Source organism: Barbus barbus, assembly GCF_936440315.1.
Source record: "Barbus barbus genome assembly, chromosome: 16".
Classification (NCBI taxonomy): Eukaryota; Metazoa; Chordata; class Actinopteri; order Cypriniformes; family Cyprinidae; genus Barbus; species Barbus barbus.
Window position 1 is genome coordinate 29,933,963 of NC_136744.1, and position 20,182 is coordinate 29,954,144.

Consider the following 20,182-nt stretch of genomic DNA (forward strand, 5'->3'; position numbering starts at 1 on the left):
AAGAACTAGTTCTATTTTGTCTTAACAAGAAGAGTATAAGTAAATACTAGTCACTATTGGAATAAGTACTAGTATCTAATGAATATGAACTAGTATCTAATGAATAAGTACTAGTAACTTTACAAAAGACACTAGTACCTAAAGAATAAACACTAGTAGTTCATGAATAAGTACTAGTACTTAATGGGAAAGATACTAGTATCTAAAAAAAAAGTACTAGTAGCATGAAAATAGATACTAGTACGGTTAATAGATTAAATGTTAAAATGGCTTGCCATACACACCCAGCTCTGGGTTTCCATATACAGCATATTACAGAAGAATGGAATAATACATCTATAGCCTAGTACAGAATTAAAATACAGTTTGTTTGTGGAATATGCGTATAGCCTATGTAGGTGCTTTGGAAACATAATATCATGTCTTAATTTTCATTTTTAATTCATTCATTTAGAATGAAAAAGCCTAGAAAAATAAAAAAATACTTGTTCACTGAGAAGGTGACCATAGCAAGAGTTCACCAAGTTTAAAATTGATCTTAGCCTATTATAAAAATTATAAAACGGTAGGTTTTATAGATTTCAACCACAACTGCATTGTTTGTTGGAAGAATACTGTTTTTATATCATTACACTTATTTGCTCTGTTTTATTCTGTGACCAGTCTTAAGTCGCTGGGGTATATTTGTAGCAATAGCCTAAAATCATGGGTCAAAATTTTAGATTTTTCTATAATGCCAAGAAACATTAGGATATTAAGTAAAGATCATGTTCCATGAAGATATTTTGTAAGTTTCCTACTGTAAATATATAAAAACTTAATTTTTGATTAGTAATATGCATTGCTAAGAACTTCATTTGGACAACTTTAAAGGAGATTTTCTCAGTATTTTGATTTTTTTGCACCCTCAGATTCCAGATTTCCAAATATTGTTCTATCATAACAAATCATACATAAATGGAAAGCTCATTTATTCAGCTTTCAGATGTTGTATAAATCTCAATTTCGAAAAATTGCCCCTTATGACTGGTTTTGTGAAAAGAAACCTTACGAAGTATATGGAATAACCCTTTTATAAAAGCAATACGCTCTGTGAAGCCGTGGTTTACAGTGAATTTATAACAGCTTCTTTCATAGCTTCACTAGGTGTGACGATTGTCTGAAGATAGACATAATACTAATGTTTGGCATTTCTAACTGCAAGCACTGAGAGAATTTTACTCTAAAAACCTTGAGCACTAGACTCATTGTTCAAATAGAAGGTGCTATCTTTTAAGTTGTGTATCAGATCAAGATGAAAATACCTGTAAATAAAAGCATATTCATCTTTTGATGTCAAACCCAAATATTTTCAGTCTACAGCAAAAATAAAGGAATTGGTCTTACTGTCCCGATACTTTTGGAGGGCACTTTATATACACACATAACACCACTTAATTTTACTACACTATAAAAAAGTTTTACAAGAAAATAGGCTACCATTTCAGCTTTTCTATTACTTTCACATGTAATTAAATGTTACTTACCGTCCATTTGCAACTGTGAAATTTAATAACAATTTCTGAGTAATAATTGTTAACACATCATTCCTTCAAATTGAGTACTTTAACAGATTTTTAAAAATATTTTCACAACAACATAACTTTATAATATCAGATGTGAGCAAATACAACCTTCACAGACTAAAAAGAGAAAAGCATAGATACAAATGCACCACTTTAACTGTAGACAAGATTAAAAGCTCATGATTTATTGTTACAGAATATTATTCAATACAGACAGGTTCACAATCAAGACTGACAGCTAATGGATTCAACTTCTGTTCCAAAGGAAATTCATGTCAATTGAAACTAAGTGAATCAACAATGTGTCAACCATTGTTTCTTGACATGATAATTCATGTGAACATACAGACTGAATTACAGTAATACAACAGCATGATCCGAGATAAGTGTTAGACAAGATAAACTGATTTTATACCTTTTTGCACTTCTGGTTTACAGAACATAGCAGACATTCTGTTACATATTTTCCACAGACTAACGGTATAAGGATGAGTAACTGATGACAAAATGTTCTTTTATTTTTTTTTACATCAACTTGTAGTTATTTTTAGAATTGCACACTTGCCATGTGAAATTTTAAGATGCAGCATCTGCTAAATGTTTCACCTTAAATGTTACAGTTTAAGCAACTGCTATTATTATAAAGGCATATAAGAGATGAGATCTCATTAAATCGTCCTGTTGTCTTTATCTGCATTCAGGATTTTAGTATATCGGTCCAGCTCGGTGATCAGCTCTGAAGCGTCTGGTCTCTCTTCAGGACTGGGACTCAGCATTCGATTTATGAGCTTGTGCTATTTCATCAGCCGGGAAAAATGAGACGGCATGTTAGATAACAGTCAGCTTTGAATAAGTAATATTTAAATTGACTGATAATTCAACTGAGTTTCAGCAGGTAGCACTTGCACCAAAGAAAAACATGCTAATATTTCCAAACATGAAATTACACGCACCTCAAAGCTACATTTCTTGGTGAACTGTGGTGGAAAATTCCTAATTCTTACATCATCCCAAATCTAAAAGTCAGTCAGAAAGTAAAACAAAAAATAATAAAAAAACAAAATTTTTTTATACACTTTATAACATGTATACACTTTATATACATCATTTATGCACTGCAAAAAATATGTGTGATACTCCGTATTCTTTGTCTTGTTTCTAGTACAAATATCTCAACATTCTAAAATAATATAATGTAAAGATGTTTTCCCTTTAAATTAACTTCATTTTTTTTTTTTACCCCACTGGCAGATGTATGTTCCTGTTTTAAGGATAAAATCATTCAATTTTAATATTATATATAATTCAATTTTAATATATTTTAATTAACACTTAAAAAAAAAAAAAAGTTAATATAAGTCATTTTGGTATGTATCTTTGACTTAAGAATGTTTACATGTTTGTACTAGAAAACAACAAAAATACTAAGAAAATAATTATTTGTAGTGTGACACATCAGACACATTCATGTAGACTAAATTTCAGATTCAAGATGAGTACATATATTGTATTATTAAAGGAGTAAAAGATAAATCCAACCTTTTTCCTTTCATGCACTGTGAAGAGATTCCAGATAAGCTCAAAATAAATGAGACCCAGAGCGTATATATCCACCTTTCTGTCATAGGATGTCTCCGTCGCCTACATATTCAGTTTAGAACAATGAAAATGTCAGCATTATACTCACATAAAACACACTATATTACAATCTCCTAAAAAAAGCCTTGTTCAGACTGACCAAATCTGATTTTTGTGCATGTCCGATTGGAATCCGATCATATTTAGCAAGTCTAAACAGCAAAACATCATGTGAAATTGTTGTTTCACCATCATTTGTTTTTGTCTGACCACTCAGAACGGATTTTGCGTAGCTTTTTATTTTTTATGCCATGTAAAACGTAAACATGTCAGACCTGCTCTGGGCTCATGTAAACACGGGTTCCTGTCCTTTTAGTCCGCTCCAGCAGTTGCTCATCACTGTCATTTTCTGCTGCGGTCACGAGGCCGAAGTCTCCAACCTTTACTGTTCCCTCGCTGCTGAACATTATGTTTTTAGGCTGAGACAAAGAAACAGAAAGAGCAATCAGAACAGTATGCAAACCATGACTCTATTGGAAATCTGAGGTCAGGAATTCCTTTTCAATTCAAAATCAGGGATTCTGTCGTTAACTAAAGCTAAAACCATTCAAACATTTTCATTACTTGAAATAAAATAAATGTTATTTTATTTCAGCTAGTTACCAAGGCAATCTTTTCTAACTTGAGACACTAAAATAACAAAAAAAATATTAATTCATTAAATTCTTCAGACAATTAATATAAATTATACAGACATAAAAAAAAATAAGACCATCGTGGTTACATTTTCACAGAATGTTCTTTACCTTATGAAGGATGACATAATATAGAAAACAGTAAATCACCAAAAAATGACTTTAGCTGGGTTTGCACAGCCAGAGTCACAAATTATATAAAAAAAATTCACTTAAATTACAAAATTTGAACTAAAACGAAAATGAAAAAGCTATATATTCAAAGCTAATTCAAAATATTAATAATACCAAAATAACACTGATCCAATCATTTGAATTCAGCTAGGAAAAAGAACCAGCACCGTGTATGTGTACATATCATGTCTTCTTCAAATGAAATAAGTGCAAATAAGGGCGTGTACGTCTGATCATGAACAGAGGATTATTGTGATGCACAGCAAACAATCATACAGACCGAAAATTCAAAGTAACGGCCTTTATTCTTTCTGTTTTAAAGATATTTTAATATTCATCTGTCTGTAGGTCTGTGTTATTGGTTGTTTTCTCCCTTGTTCCCTTCCTCCACACTCCCACTTTTCCACAGTTTTACACGCCCAGTTCTGGAGTCTTTTTCAGGTCTAAGGTGTGAAAGACCGGTGCTGAAACAGGGGGGTTTCATGACACTTTAATTCTAGTTCTGCCTGAGCATGATGTAAACAGCCCACCTTCAGGTCTCTGTGGATCAAGCTCTTGGAGTGGATGTACTCCACGGCCTTCAGCACCTGCCTGTTGATCTGTGCTGCCTTCGTCCTCCGCTCTGGATAACCAACATTTGAAGAGTTTCTTTTATCAATCCAGGCATAAAGCGTGTCTCCCTCACAAAACTCCATCTGAATGTAGAGGTACTTTGTTCCCTGGTCACTGCCAGAACTAAAGCCAACAGACAGAGAGACCAGAACAAATATGCATGTTACAGCTGGTTGAAGGTAGAGACTGCAGATTGTTTCAGAAAGAGTTATTAATTACTCGGAGAAGCTGTAGCTCTCTGAAGAATCGTGTTTGTACGCCGTGTCCTCGAGCCAAGAGGAGTAGTAGCGGACGATGTTGGGATTATTAAACCTAGCCAAAGCACCAACCTCACGAAGAGCTTTTCTGGGGAAATACAGTATATATTAGGGATTGAACGATGTGATTAAAGTCGCTGATGAGGTCATTAATAAAAACACAAGAGATGGGAATGTTTTGCAACATGCCAAGATTTGCAATGTATTTGCAAAAATATACAGACAGCTCATAACATGTTGCAACTTAACAGTAACAATGCAACAATAACAATAACTCCCATTTTAGTGCCTATATTTTCTGATGTTCATCTTGTTCTGTTCTGAACACCGGTAAAATTTAAAGGATCAGCGACTAATCAATGTCAAGATTAAAGGGATAGTTCACCCAAAAATGAAAATTACCCCATGATTTACTCACCCACAACAAGCTTTCCTATCAATTTAAAGCATCACAGCAGAGCATTAAAGTCGATTAGTTGACTAATCTGTGGAACCTCTCGTATATTTGTGACCCAAAACCAGTCATAAGGGTCAAAAAAAAAGATATCTCAATATTTTTTGATAACGATAATTAGATGATATTTTGCTGAGTGTGTTATTGTGCTGATATCTGACTACCGTGGACAGCTGCTGTTTTTGATATTCTTCATATTCTGTGTGGTCAGTTCACATCAGTGATAGAAATTAATCTTTTCATATAAGTTTAAATAGATTTTTACCTTTTATGGGCAATTTTCCCTTTAATAAAGCCATTGTTTTGAGTCAAATTGTTACATTTATTGTTACATTGTTACAAATTGTTACATTGTTACCAATCAAATTGTTACATTGTTACAAATTGTTACATCAGTCAATTAGAATAATAAGACATTTAGGCTGTTACCAAGCAAATGAAACCAGTATCATCAAAATGAATCTTTGCAGAAGTTGCATCTGAAGTAGCATTTAGATGTGTTTACACACGGTTTAATGCAGCTCAGAGGGACATGGAGTGCTTTAGCCTGCAGTTACAAATGCATAATGTTTTGATATTTTAAACAAAAAACATTAAGGCCCGGTTTTACAGACAGGGCTTAGACTAAGCCAGGATTAAGTCTTAGTTCAATTAGGGAATTTAAGTAGCTTTTCTAAATGTGATTTAGAAAAAAGCATTACTGGTGTGCATCTTGAGACAAAACAATAACACTGACAAATTTTAAGATACGTTAGTGCAACTGGCTTTCAGTTAAAACAGCTCAAACATGCATTTTAGTCCAGGACTAGCTTAAGCCTGGTCTGTGAAACCGGGGGTAAATACTGATATTTGAAATTATTTTAAAATGAACAGATACCACGCCAGTAGGTGGCAGCAAGTCACTGTTAAGGGAGTCATTGCGACTGAACCGCATCACTACAGCAAAAATAAAGGAATTGGCCTTACAGTTCCAATACTTTTGGAGGACACTGTATATACACACACATCTTCTGCCCCCATATCTTAAATTTTGTGATAATTTTTAATGCATTTTAATAGACTGAATCATGCATGCAGTGAAAGAACACACTCTATACGACTATAAATAATCGTACACCCCTAGGTCCAGGGTCACATATAATGACATTATTTTACATAGCACAAAAATAAGGTACATTGCTTATATACTGTGTTTTAAAAGAACTTTGGAAATTATTGGCACACAACCAGCGTGAAACCTAAATCTAATATCACAGATGTAACCTATAGGATACATATCAAGTTCAACTATCAAATTACATTAATCATTTAAGGACGGACACGATAAAAGAACTTAACTGACTTACTCTGTACTCTTCACTATCTTCACAGCAAAGTATTTCTTCTCAAGCTTTCGTCTTGCCTTGAAAACACGGCCGAAGCCACCTTTGCCGATCGGATTTATTAATTCAAATTCTTCTAAAAACCTACAAAGACGAACATAACAGCATCAAAACTTTCTAATGGAAAAAAGCTATGGTGATTGACACAAAGTAATATGTTTTACCTTGACTTTGTAGCTTGGTTTGAAGTTTGACCTCCCGATGGCTTTGCTGGTTTTCGTAAGTTCATGTTAGGACCAAGCTGTGGAAAGAATTAGAAGAGGGAAAATAAAAGAAATGATAAATTAGTCACTTTTTCTTACACCCCATAAGAAAAAACTATGCTTTGGTAACAGCTTATCAAGAGTTGACCATGTTTTTGATCAATTTAGCCTTAAATACTTGACTAACCTACAATAAAAACAGTGATATAAAACTTGTTAGTTTAAACATTATCCTAGTGTTTGTGCAGAAAGCACGCTAAAGTTTGATTATGGAGGCGCCAGTGCGATCACCTGCATTTTTAAAATACACCATAATTTTTGCTCATACAGATAAGCGTAGTACATCATTCGAAAACTATAAAGGGTCTACTTTTATTTGTGTTCACTCACAAACACAACAAAATGTCATGCTTTTGTAAAATAAAGAAATGAGATGTTCATTCTGCCATCTGTCTCCTTAAACTGGTGCATGTCAAAAAAAGAGAACCAAACAGTGTATTTTTTGCCTCACCACTTTCATTACACATGATAAATACAGTGGGGCAAATAAGTATTTGATACACTGCCGATTTGTCATGCCAAAGCATGATTTATTTTTTTAAATGTAGCAAAAATGGCTTCCATACCCTTTGGTCTCATTTTACAACATTGTTTGCATTTATCTATTTATTTTGCATTCATTACCTTATGGAGAATACTCATAATAAAGCAAAACATACAAATCTCAAACTTCACATATATGTTTTTTCAATCTTGATTTCTTTGTATTTTTTCATTTGTCACAGAAAATGTAACTCATTTCACAGATAACTTTTTGCATTTATTCACTTCTCCGTTACTGGTAAATAATGTTGGAATACCTCTTTACTACTGGCCAGGCCATTTGGTGACAGTTGAAAGTTTGGGGCTAATCTAAAAGAAAAAAAATGTAGCATGTTATTTTGTCATTAAAGATTAAAAAATATGTAAAAAAAAAAAAAAAAAAAAAAAAAAAAATATGTAACAACTGTAAAAGCTTACTTTATTTTCGGCTTCACATCTAGCGGACTTATACTCTGCAACACAGATTGATTCATGAGTTCAAATATATATAATGCACTAAAATATGTTTGTTTTATGAAATGGATAGGTGTAATGTATTACTTTGTGAAATCTGTGAATATTTCAAAGTCAAAAATGCAAATGCTACCAATAATGCACAATGGATTTACAGGACTTATGGCCATAGGTGAACCGACAGCAGATGAGTCTTTGAAGACAATGGAAGAACTTGAGCTTGGAGTTTCACACAAGCTTATTGAGGAGTGTTGTGCATCCTGAGATTTACTATGAAACAGATAAACATCTCTTTAGATTATTACATGCACGTAATATATACTTATATAAAGATGCACTGTTATTTTGTTCATTTCAACTTACGATGTCTCTTGAGTTTGTAAAGAGCTGTCATCTTCAGAACTCTGTTAATACATGCACATGTATTAATAAACATGACATCATTAGACTATAAACATATCTGTATTTGTGAAGCGTCATGCCTGTGTGGTCCATCCAGATTGCATATTGATTTCGCTCCAAGCGCGCTGAGCAGCATGTTGCTTCGCCTCTTTTGCGCTCTTTCCTTGTCCTTCAGGGTATTCCTTCCCATGTATGACAACTTTAAATACAAACCTGAAAAAGAAAATTTCAGTTTTTCGTTTTCAACTCAAACGAATCTGCAGAGTTCAAGACTTACTCAGGGTTGTGAGAAGGGCCTCGTTTCTCCACTAATTTGAAATGAAGTGCATGTTTATTTTTCTGGCTGTAGTCATTGAGACATGCTATGTAGTTGCTGTCAGGCGTGGCGCTTCGAGATTCATCAGCCAAACTGAAACTGGCACGGTCCATGCTAGCACTTAAATAAAGGACAAGATGTCAGCACAATATAGAGTATAGTAATTAAAGGAAAAGTTCAGCCAAAAATTTAAATTAGCTGAAAATGTCCTCACCCTCAGGACATTCAAGATGTAGATGAGTTTGTTTCTTCATCAGATTTGTAGAAATATGTCTCTGCATCAGTGTCTCAGCAATGGATGCTCTGCAGTGAATGGGTGCCGTCAGAATGAACAGCTGATAAAAACATTACAATAATCCACAATTCACCCATTCACTGCAGAGCATCCATTGCTGAGACACTGATGCAGAGACACATTTCTACAAACCTGATGAAGAAACAAACTCATCCTAATCTTGGATGACCTAAAGGGTGAGCACAATTTTAAAAATAAAGGTCAATTACTGTCAGTCATGATGTTGTTTACCTACGAGACGCAACCTCTGACCTCTGTGTTCGCTTGCTATTGTCATCAAAGACCTTTAATGCCAAAAAAAAAAAAAAAGTCAAACAAACAAATAAATTAGAGCATTAGAGAGTCCAAGTAGATAAATGCTGTATTACCTCTGAATCTTGTGTTTTGAGTAGCTCCTCATAAACACATTTTGCCGCTGCTTCTTTAGCATCTTTCTTATTTTTTCCATAAGCCTCAGGAAACTCTCTATCACCACAAACATACTTACAAATATAAGTACACAATCTGCAAAAGAGATAAGAGAGAATTAAGTGTTATTTCTTGCTAGGGGCTGGAATTTATTTGACAGATTGTGTACATTTTAATTTAAAACGTACTGTACTTTTCTATCTTTTCTCAGCAGGACATTGTGAATCAGAAGAACAGGTGTGCAAATGTTTAAATACTCACTGAGTAGCGTTTCCTGGATCCATCTTAGTGGACTCGCGAGCCTTGAATAATAACTTTTTCTTCTGTGAATATTCATTAAGCCAGCAAGTATAATTCCTCTGAGATACAGTCGTATTGTTGGGAGTGTTTTGAACAGATGATGTTGTCTGCATTTAGAGACAAATACATAAAATTTTATACAAATGATCTAGATTGTAGAAAATAATTATAATAATGAAAATAAATATGAAATTTGGTAACACTTTACAATAAGGTCCCATTAGTAATGCATTAATTAACAGTGAACAATACTTTTGTTACAGTATTTATGAATGTTTGTTAACATTAGTTAATAAAACTATTGATTGTTAGTTAGATTACTAGCTCAAATCCATAAATAATATTAATAGATACAACAATTGATTAAATAAAGCATTAAATGTTGAAATTAACATTAACTAAGATTCATTTATTAATATATGATTATTTTAAAGTATTATATAATGTATAATATGTATTTTGAAACAATATTTTTGTATAATATTAAACATAAAATGTAATATTATATATGCATTCTTATATTGAGCACTAACAATATGTATTGTAGAATTTGTAGCATCAAAATTATATATATGTGTGTGTGTGTATACATACATACATACATACATATATATGCACATACACCCCTCACATTTTTGTAAATATTTTATTATATAAGAAGATTGCCAAGACCCTGAAACTGAGCTTCAGCACGGTGGCCAAGACCATACAGCGGTTTAACAGGACAGGCCTCGATATGGTCGACCAAAGAAGTTGAGTTTGAGTGCACGTGCTCAGGGTCATATCCAGAGGTTGTGTTTGGGAAATAGACGTATGAGTGCTGCCAGCATTGCTGCAGAGGTTGAAGGGGTGGGGGGTCAGCCGGTCAGTGCTCAGACCATACGCCGCACACTGCATCAAATTGGTCTGCATGGCTGTCGTCCCAGAAGGAAGCCTCTTCTAAAGATGATGCACAAGAAAGCCCGCAAACAGTTTGCTGAAGACAAGCAGACTAAGGGCATGGATTACTGGAACCATGTCCTGTGGTCTGATGAGACCAAGATAAACTTATTTGGTTCAGATGGTGTCAAGCGTGTGTGGCGACAACCAGGTGAGGAGTACAAAGGCAAGTGTGTCTTGCCTACAGTCAGGCATGGTGGTGGGAGTGTCATGGTCTGGGGCTGCATGAGTGCTGCCGGCACTGGGGAGCTACAGTTCAGAATGAGAAGAATCAGAATGAGCTTTATTGGCCAAGTATGTTTACACATACAAGGAATTTGTTGTAGTGACAGAAGCTCCACAGTGCAACAGAAAGACAGTAACAGGACAGGACACAGCTAATAAAAGAATAACAACAATTAACCAAAAGACAAATGTACAAAGCAGCAAAAACACAATATATAATATAGACAACATTGAGGGAATATTGACAGTTTATTGAGGGAACCATGAATGCCAACATGTACTGTACTGAAGCAGAGACTGGGCCGCAGGGCAGTATTCCAACATGATAACGACCCCAAACACTCCTCCAAGACGACCAATGCCTTGCTAAAGAGGCTGAGGGTAAAGGTGATGGACTGGCCAAGCATGTCTCCAGACCTAAACCCTATTGAGCATCCGTGGGGCATCCTCAAACGGAAGGTGGAGGAGCGCAAGGACATCCACCAGCTCTGTGATGTCTCCAGTGGCAACCTGTGAAGCTCTGGTGAACTCCACGCCCAAGAGGGTTAAGGCAGTGCTGGAAAATAATGGTGCCCACACAAAATATTGACACTTTGGGCCCAATTTGGACATTTTCACTTAGGGGTGTACTCACTTTTGTGGCCAGCGGTTTAGACATTAATGGCTGTGTGTTGAGTTATTTTGAGGGGACAGCAAATACAAGCAGTACTTTACATTGTAGCAAAGTGTCATTTCTTCAGTGTTGTCACATGAAAAGATATAATAAAATATTTACATAAATGTGAGGGGTGTACTCACTTCTGTGAGATACTGTAAATACACTCAATCAACAATATTTTAAACCTATATAACATATTTGTACTTACAGGTTCAGTATTTTGAGTGCTTTTTATGCCATTAAGGGCGTTCCTGGCAGCATTTTGCTTGGCCTCTTTCTTGGATTTCCCAGTGCCCTCAGGATACCGCTGTCGATTAACAATAGCCCTCATAGTGAACCTGATAACACACATTTGATTGAAAACAGCACAGAAACTGTTCTCTCAGCACACTTCACTCATTTCTACTGCGTGTAATGTTAATGAATGATAGCTCCATACGTTTTGTTGTGGCTCGGTCCATCTGTGGATCCCTCCTCGTACTCCACAGTGCACTGTGTCTTCTGCTGGTACTCGTTCAGCTGAGAAATGTAATTCCCTGACAGAGACTCCATTGCAGTTAAAATATAACTAAAATAGCAGCCAGTGACAGAAGTTCACCGAGTGTTTACGCTGATCAGCACGTGAGCGCCACGCAGAGCGTCACATCACTAAAAGACGCATTACCGTGTTTTTACATCAATATAACACGGTACTAACAGCGTCAGCTCAGATCGACATCGACCACAGACACGAGTTCACTTTCATTTCTTCGTATTATTTCAGATCGATAAGTTTCGATTTCCGGAATTCAACGTCATTGCCAAACATTGTATTGACCAATCAAAGCCCGAGCGTGTTGCTAGGCCACACCCACCTAAATATTTACTTTACTTTACTTACTTTACTTACTTTTGTCATTTAGCAGACGCTTTTGTCCAAAGCGACTTACAAATAAGAAAAAGTAACTAAAACTAAAAAGTTACAACTCTATAAATACTATCTACCCACATATTTAAGAAAATAAAGAAATTAAATAAAATTAACACATGCATATAACAACAACATTTCAATAATAAACATATCAATGAAAAAATTAAATAAAAAGCTACTACTATCCCTTGCCGGTGTCCCTGCCCGGTGGAGTCGCACGGTAGAGTCGATGGTCTTTACACTCTTTACTTTTTTACTTTTGTCATTTAGCAGACGCTTTTGTCCAAAGCGACTTACAAATAAGAAAAAGTAACTAAAACTAAAAAGTTACAACTCTATAAATACTATCTACCCACATATTTAAGAAAATAAAGAAATTAAATAAAATTAACACATGCATATAACAACAACATTTCAATAATAAACATATCAATGAAAAAATTAAATAAAAAGCTACTACTATCCCTTGCCGGTGGCCCTGCCCGGTGGAGTCGCACGGTAGAGTCGATGGTCTTTACACTCTTTGGTCTTCACACTAAGAGGGCTTCACACGACGACTGCCGCGACCGCTGCCGCGGTATAATAACCTTTATTATACCAAACCAACAAATGATCATTTCAATTCAGCTGGACCCACTTTCCTGTTTATCAACTACAAATGGCCAAGCAAGTGCACACACTGACAAGATACACGATACAGTACGAGACCAAACGCGATTTCAGCAACTCTCATCCTAGTAAACAAAATAAGCGTTTCCTAGCAACGGCAAATGCGCTAAACACTGAGACAAGTAAATACACTTACGAGCTGATTTTAAACTTCCGCTGATAGACTGCTTCTCTTAAAGACCACTTCATTACACTGCCTTCTGCTGGCGCTTGAACCCACTTTCCTGTTTATCAACTACAAATGGCCAAGCAAGTGCACACACTGACAAGATACACGATACAGTACGAGACCAAACGCGATTTCAGCAACTCTCCTTTACCTCCTTTTTAACTTTAGGAGACAAAGCACAATTATATAAATTTATTTTTAATGTTTTTAAAAATAAATAAATACATTTTTAATTTTCTTATGTTAGTTTTCCCCCCAGTTTGTTTCTGTAAATATGAAATCTGGCAATAAATAGACAAATAAATCAACAAAATATCATTCGTTTAATCTAGATGCTTAAAACTACACTATAAAACCACAAGAAAACGTTAATACCTAGAAATATTATGTACAAAATCATTTTTTTAATCTTTATATTGGTTTTATGCTAATTGGTCATCTACAAATATTACAGTATTTTCACACAGTCCACAATGAATTAATCAATAAAAAATAATTAAATTAATAACCATGCAATCACAATCTTTGAGACTGGCTGAGATTCAGTTACACAGAACAATTGAAGTGATGCATCAGGGTCGATACTGATATAAAACCACACAATTACAATCAAACAAATCAATGCAACATTTAATGAACGAATATGAAAACATAAATATTAAACAGCTATGCAAAAACCTCAAAAGCAAATTAAAAACAAGTGTTTGAGATAATTTCAGGTGGCTCTAGTCGTCATGATCTGCTGCGGTGTCACCAGGGCAGTTTGAGCTCAAATCCTCCTCATCTGTTGAACAAGAACAGATTAGTTTATTTATCATTTATGTATCTGCTCAAACATCTTTATACGTTAACACTTCTTACCATTAAATGCCGTCCCACACCATATGCAGTAAAAATGCACTCCTCGCAGATACGAGGTGAGAAACTGCAGCTTGTCTAAAGGCTGTAAAGAAAAAACGGTGCTTCTAAATAATAATGCAACATAGTAAAATCATTTTAATACACAGAGGCACAGATAAGGCTCCTCTTAACACATTTCTTTAAAAAAAAAATTAATTCTAAAATGATACACAATGCAAAGTTATTGCAAGACAAATAATAAAACAAATTATTCCCCTCCAAAGCAACTTGTTAGCAATGAAAGTGTCATAAACTCACTGTTAGTTCCTCCTCGTCGTCACTTTCCTCTGATTTGGTTTCTTCCTCCAGAAGCTCTGCCTCTTCCTCTTCATCTTTCACAACTTCAGGCCAGTACCAGCTGTCTCTGGGAACAGTGATGCGCTAAAAGAAGAATCACAACAGCAGGCGAGCTTCAGAGATTTCTGGTTATATGAAATGCGTTCATGCAAATGTATTAAACGTCAGGTTTGACCCTCAAAATAAGGAAAAAAAGTCTTTCTGACCTTCTGGCTGTCGAGCTGCTCACAGGCCCGCTGGCTCTTCCTCAGGTCGCCCTGTATTTGACGCTCTTCTCTTTCGGTTCTCTTACGCACTCTGTAATAAACATGTTACTCAACACTGCTGCTCAACCACATTCACACACAGAGAAGCTTAAAGCCTGACCTATAAATAACAGTCAGAAAAATCTGCTTTTTTAAGTTGCATTTGTGTTTTATGCCTGCAATATAGTGAAAATATGCAGAAAAAACAGCTCAAACGGAGCAAAATATGCAATTTGATGCAGATGCTGATATTTATGTAGACAAAAAGTGATGAAATTACATAAAATTATATAAATATCAGTCATCACTCTATATCGCCAATAATATGTCTTAGTAAAATGATATTTAAATGCTTAGTTTTATTATCAAAACATAATGCAATACAATTCAGTGAGGACTGAGAGATGAACAAATAAATGTTCCACAGAAGCTTAAGGCTGGAAGAAGCTCCTATACTTTGATCTCCTGAGATACAGACAATGCAAACACATACAGGCATCAGTCTCCACACCACACAGAGAGAAAACGCAGGAAAGCCTCTTTCACATGTGTTCCTTCTCTTCACTCAGAATGACTTCATGCAACATATAATGTTCTGTGTCAATGCCTGAATTAACAGTCATGTTTGATATCATTTAAAATGTCTCAGTGTGACTGGTGCACGCCTTCATGTCCAGAGAAACAGACTAAAAGTTATTACAAGAAAGTTTAGGGATATTTTACAGAGGGTTTGCCCTTTTCCTGGGGTCTTTCATCCAAATGCCCTCCTGGGTGTGCATTCCCCAGGCTTAAGATCCGATTTAATGCAAATTCCAGTTATTTCATGCCTCCGTTTGGAGAAAGTTTATCTTGGTCTGCAGAAGGCTCAGGGTGATTCTGTATCCAGAGGAGCCCATACACTCCACACTATATATATATATATATATATATATATATATATATATATATATATATATATCTTACTGGAGTCAGGAATGCATCTGTGTCCCTGGAGCACAAAAGCAGTCTGAAGTCGCTGGGGTATATTTGTAGCAATAGCCAACAATACATTGTATGGCTCAAAATTATTGATTTTTCTTTTATGCCAAAAATCATTAGGATATTAAGTAGAGATAATGTTCCATTTGTAAATTTCCTACTGTAAATATATCAAAACTTCATTTTTGATCAGTAATATGCATTGCTAAGAACTTCATTTGGATAACTTTAAAGGAGATTTTCTTGCACCCTCAGATTCCAGATTTTCAAATAGTTGTATCTCAGCCGAATATTGTCCTATTCTAACCATACATCAATGGAAAGATTATTTATTCAGCTTTCAGATGATAAAAAATTGGCCCTTAAGATGGGTTTTGTCAGTCACATATTTGATATTCACATTTAAACACGATTTTACTACAAAATGATGTCTGGATTATCAAGTAAACCTAAGTTGCTTCAGTCCAGTAAATGTTCATCTTCAAATATTACTAACAATATCAAAGTCATTTTTACGTTTACTTGATAAAAATCCAGATTTGACAACAAAGAGACACGTGAAGCACAAGCTGAAGATGGATGTTTGTACAATCACACTAATATAGCTAATAAACGTAAGAAATATTAATCAGACGACAGAAGGCATGGAGGAGATTGTGTGTGACAGGTTTTCAAAGTTGGATCATTTAGAGGCCTTGCATATCAAATACAATACTGTAGCTTTATAGGGTTTAAGAAACATGAGCTTGATTTGATGTCATCTGCAGGTTCATACCTGAAATCCTCTAATGATTTCTTCTCCACCTGTTGTTTCATTTGCGCTTTTCTCCTGTAATTCTGAAGCTCCTCGTCTGCTTTCCTCTTCTTGACTTCTTCCATTCCAATGCCGCCTCTGTCTGACAACAGCACACATACAAACATCAGCGTTTCTGAACAACGGCTCATCATGATCAACAACACCTGCTGTTAAGAACCAGAAAAGACACCTCCAGCAGCTCAGATGGTTAACTACTGAAAAAAGATGGGCACTTCTGAATCTAAAAATGGTACATAGAACAATTAATAATAGAGCTCCGGTGTATTTTAAGTCTTATTTTTCTCAGGTTAAATTAAGACCAGTGTTGGGTATGTTTTTCTAAAAAAGTAATTATACAAGGATACAAATAAAACGGTTCTTTCAAGTAACCACATAAATTATTCTGGTCCAATTCTCACTATTAACTATGACTTTTGCCTCAATATACTCCTAATTACTGCTTATTAATACTCAGTAAAGTAGTTGTAAAGTTTAAGAATTGGGTAGGATTGAGGATTTAGAATAAGACATTAATATGCTTTTTAAATAATAATAAACAGCCAATATCCCAGTAATATCCATGCTAATAAACACCTAGTCAATAGTGAGAATTGGACACTAAAGTGTTACCTGTATTAACTCTCCAAAGTATTTAAAGTGAGTAGGGTACATAAAAAGCATGCATTTTAAGGTTAAACCTTAAATTGATGTTAAATCCACTATTGCATTGAATATAAATGTTCTACAGTCTATACAGAGTATTAAGTTCAATTACATAACTGTAATTAAATTACAGTAACTAATTACACCCAACACTGATTAAGACATGGTCATTTTACTAGACAGAGCATTATAGATCTTAATTTATGTAAGTTTAGGACTTTGTATGGACAAAGGGCATTTGCGTATTCTGGTGCACAGGAGTGGAATAACTTGCTTTTGGACATTAAAGTTATGACGGTTCATGAGGGTTTCAGTAAAAGACTAAAAATAATGTTTTTAGATGGGCTGTCTTAAATTTGACAGATTAGGATAATTGTACTGTACTGAAGATTGTCTCTGTGGTGTGTGATTAAGTGTGAACATGATATTTGTTTATTGTAATTAGTATGAAATGTATGCCAAAAATGGCTGTTGTCATGAAAATTGTTTTTGTTTAATATCAAGGACCACAATGGAAATAAGTCTTGTTACTTTATCGTGATATCCTTAACAAAGAAGCGTAATGCAGATGTATTGTCACTTGTTATGTCAAATAAAACTCAAACTTTTTAAGAACCTGTTTTGATGTTCAGAGAAACCGGCTCGACCCGTCCAGCACCTGCAGCATGAGAATATTTTTAATGCACACAAAACCACATTATGTTTATGGGGTATTTGTGACCCTGGACCACAAAACCAGTCATAAGTAGCACAGGTATATTTGTAGCAATAGCAAAAAATACAAAAAATATTTATTTTATGCCAAAAATCATTAGGACATTAAGTAGAGATTATGTTCCATTAAGATATTTAGTAAATATCCTACCGTAAATATATCAAAACTTCATTTTTGATTAGTAATATGCATTGCTAAGAACTTCATTTGAACAACTTTAAAGGAGATTTTCTCAATATTTAGATTTTTTTCCAGATTCCACATCAATGGAAAGCTTATTTATTCAGCTTCCAGATGATAGATGCATCTCAATTTTAAACAATTGACCCTTATGACTGGTTTTGAGGTCCAGGGTCATATTTTTGCTTTTTAGAAGCAAGCAGTCCATTTAAAAATCTCAATCACTGACCCTCTTTTCCCAGGCCTTGTCCTGCTTTATATCCCATCTTCTGCAGTAACGCAAAGCCTTTATTTTGGCTGCTTATGGAGCTCTGCAGCGCGGTCTCCCGACTCTCACGCTCCTGCTCTTTGTAGCTCTTCTGCCGGTTCTGTGCGTTTTTCTCCTTATGTAGCGCCTCCTTTTTTATGGTTTCCTTCAAACGGTTCACCATCGGGATGCCAGGCCGAACATCTGGGCTGTTTTTGTGTAAAGAGCATCAAAACAATTCAACAAAACAACATGTAAGACACAGCGAGGAGCTATTTATGTTATTTAGGACACTGGTGAGCTGGAAGAATTGGGAATTATAGATGTTGAGAGCCTGAACTGAAACATTTGTTTTTGTGACCCTGGAGCACAAAAGCAGTCTTAAGTAACACAGGTATATTTGTAGCAATAGCCAACAATACATATGTATGGGTCAAAATTATACATTTCTCTTTTATGCCAAAAATCATTAGGATATTAAGTAAAGATCATGCTCCATGAAGATATTTTGTAAATTTCCTACTGTAAATATATCAAAACTTAATTTTTGATTAGTAATATGCATTGCTAAGAACTTCATTTGAACAACTTTAAAGGAGATTTTCTCAATATTTAGATTTTTTTGCTCCCTCAGATTCCAGATTTCCTAATAGTTGTATCTCAGCTGAATATTATCCTATCATAACAAACCATACATCAATGGAAAGATTATTATCAGCTTTGAGATGATGAATAAGTCTCTTTTAAAGACACTTAAGACTGGTTTTGTGATCCAGGGTCACATTTCTTTTTTGTATTTCAAGGTTTACAAGCATATTCACTGTCATACATTGTAAAAAATGACTTTTTAAAGTTATAAATATGCATTTTACAAGAAAATACTATTTCCCACTTAAAAATGTCATGTTTAATTCAATGTGTCACAAGCGTTTCTTTGTAATAATTTGTGATATTTACTAGCAATTTCTCAGTTTCAAAGTAAATCCTACATCAATTTCAGGATACAGAGTTTACACAAATGTTATGCTTAAAAATAAATCATACTATACTTAAAATAAAACCACTGTACATGCCCAAAAAACATAGCATTCCCATTGTTTGTTGTTATAATTGTTTGGATGTGCATCAATTCACACCATTAATCACAGCAGTTTTGATGAATTCAGTAAGAAATAATAATCTGAGGAAGCTAAATTACATCATCCACTCATTTAAAAACATGTAAAAATGTTTGTTTGCTAATAAATACAAATATTATTCCATGTTTATGTCTAAAGCACAGCAAACAGCACTCACTCTGACAGTGACATGTTATAACAGGAAAAGATTTTAACTCACATTTGGTTCAGGAAAGCATCAGACATGTAATCATCTTCTTCGTCTGCCATTTGTGTAATTAATGAGAGACTGAGGACAAATTATAGTTGAAACAGAAAATTAAGTCCTTGGATCGCTTTAGTTGTTTCCGCCAGTAAATGCGTCCGACTGAAACACAGCAGAAAGTGTGTTTGGTTCCGGTTCCTGTGCAGAGCACATTCAGGGCTTTATAGAGATACCAAATGACTGGAATTTAGTCAAACATCCTTATGGAAATATGATTATATTGTGTAATTGTCATTTAAATCTGAATAATTTTCAAATTGTTTGTCATAAAGCAACATCTCAGGAAAATGTTATGCATTTCCAAATTCAAATATGACTTCTTGTTATGAAACAGGACATAATTTCATACATGTCCACTCTAGAGGACACCACTTTATTATGCATTTTGGAAAACATAACAATTGAATAGGAAAATAAATTATATATAAATTTTTATTATGAAATATTAGATATTATTATGAAAATCTGGCCAATTATTACTCCCATTGTGTTTAATAGGAAAACCAGTTTA

General features: G+C 34.6%; 2 protein-coding genes across 4 annotated transcripts; both read right to left on the reverse strand.

The window, feature by feature from the left end:
- Positions 1-1,729: 1,729 nt before the first annotated feature.
- On the reverse strand, positions 1,730-13,165 carry eif2ak2 (eukaryotic translation initiation factor 2-alpha kinase 2). 3 transcript variants are annotated; one of them, XM_079437245.1, is made up of 19 exons: positions 11,959-13,165; positions 11,728-11,857; positions 9,659-9,804; positions 9,358-9,493; positions 9,221-9,273; positions 8,656-8,814; positions 8,459-8,591; positions 8,340-8,380; positions 8,132-8,246; positions 7,941-7,975; positions 7,781-7,832; positions 6,882-6,958; positions 6,682-6,801; positions 4,844-4,969; positions 4,543-4,747; positions 3,479-3,622; positions 3,105-3,206; positions 2,519-2,581; positions 1,730-2,359 (listed from the first exon to the last, which is right to left on the reverse strand). In XM_079437245.1, exons 1-19 carry the CDS (start codon positions 12,069-12,071, stop codon positions 2,234-2,236), a joined length of 2,076 nt encoding a protein of 691 aa, XP_079293371.1. In that variant the 5' UTR covers positions 12,072-13,165; the 3' UTR covers positions 1,730-2,233. The 3 variants fall into 3 exon arrangements, with proteins under 3 accessions (XP_079293371.1, XP_079293373.1, XP_079293372.1); XM_079437247.1 differs by having other exon boundaries at positions 11,728-11,826; positions 11,959-12,285; XM_079437246.1 differs by lacking the exons at positions 11,728-11,857; positions 11,959-13,165 and adding an exon at positions 11,496-11,568.
- A 238-nt stretch (positions 13,166-13,403) lies between these two features.
- gpatch11 (G patch domain containing 11) lies at positions 13,404-19,782 on the reverse strand. Its single transcript, XM_079437312.1, has 8 exons — positions 19,627-19,782; positions 18,271-18,497; positions 17,763-17,804; positions 16,463-16,583; positions 14,671-14,761; positions 14,426-14,548; positions 14,129-14,210; positions 13,404-14,051 (listed from the first exon to the last, which is right to left on the reverse strand). Exons 1-8 carry the CDS (start codon positions 19,674-19,676, stop codon positions 13,993-13,995), a joined length of 795 nt encoding a protein of 264 aa, XP_079293438.1. The 5' UTR covers positions 19,677-19,782; the 3' UTR covers positions 13,404-13,992.
- Between the last annotated feature and the right edge of the window lie 400 nt (positions 19,783-20,182).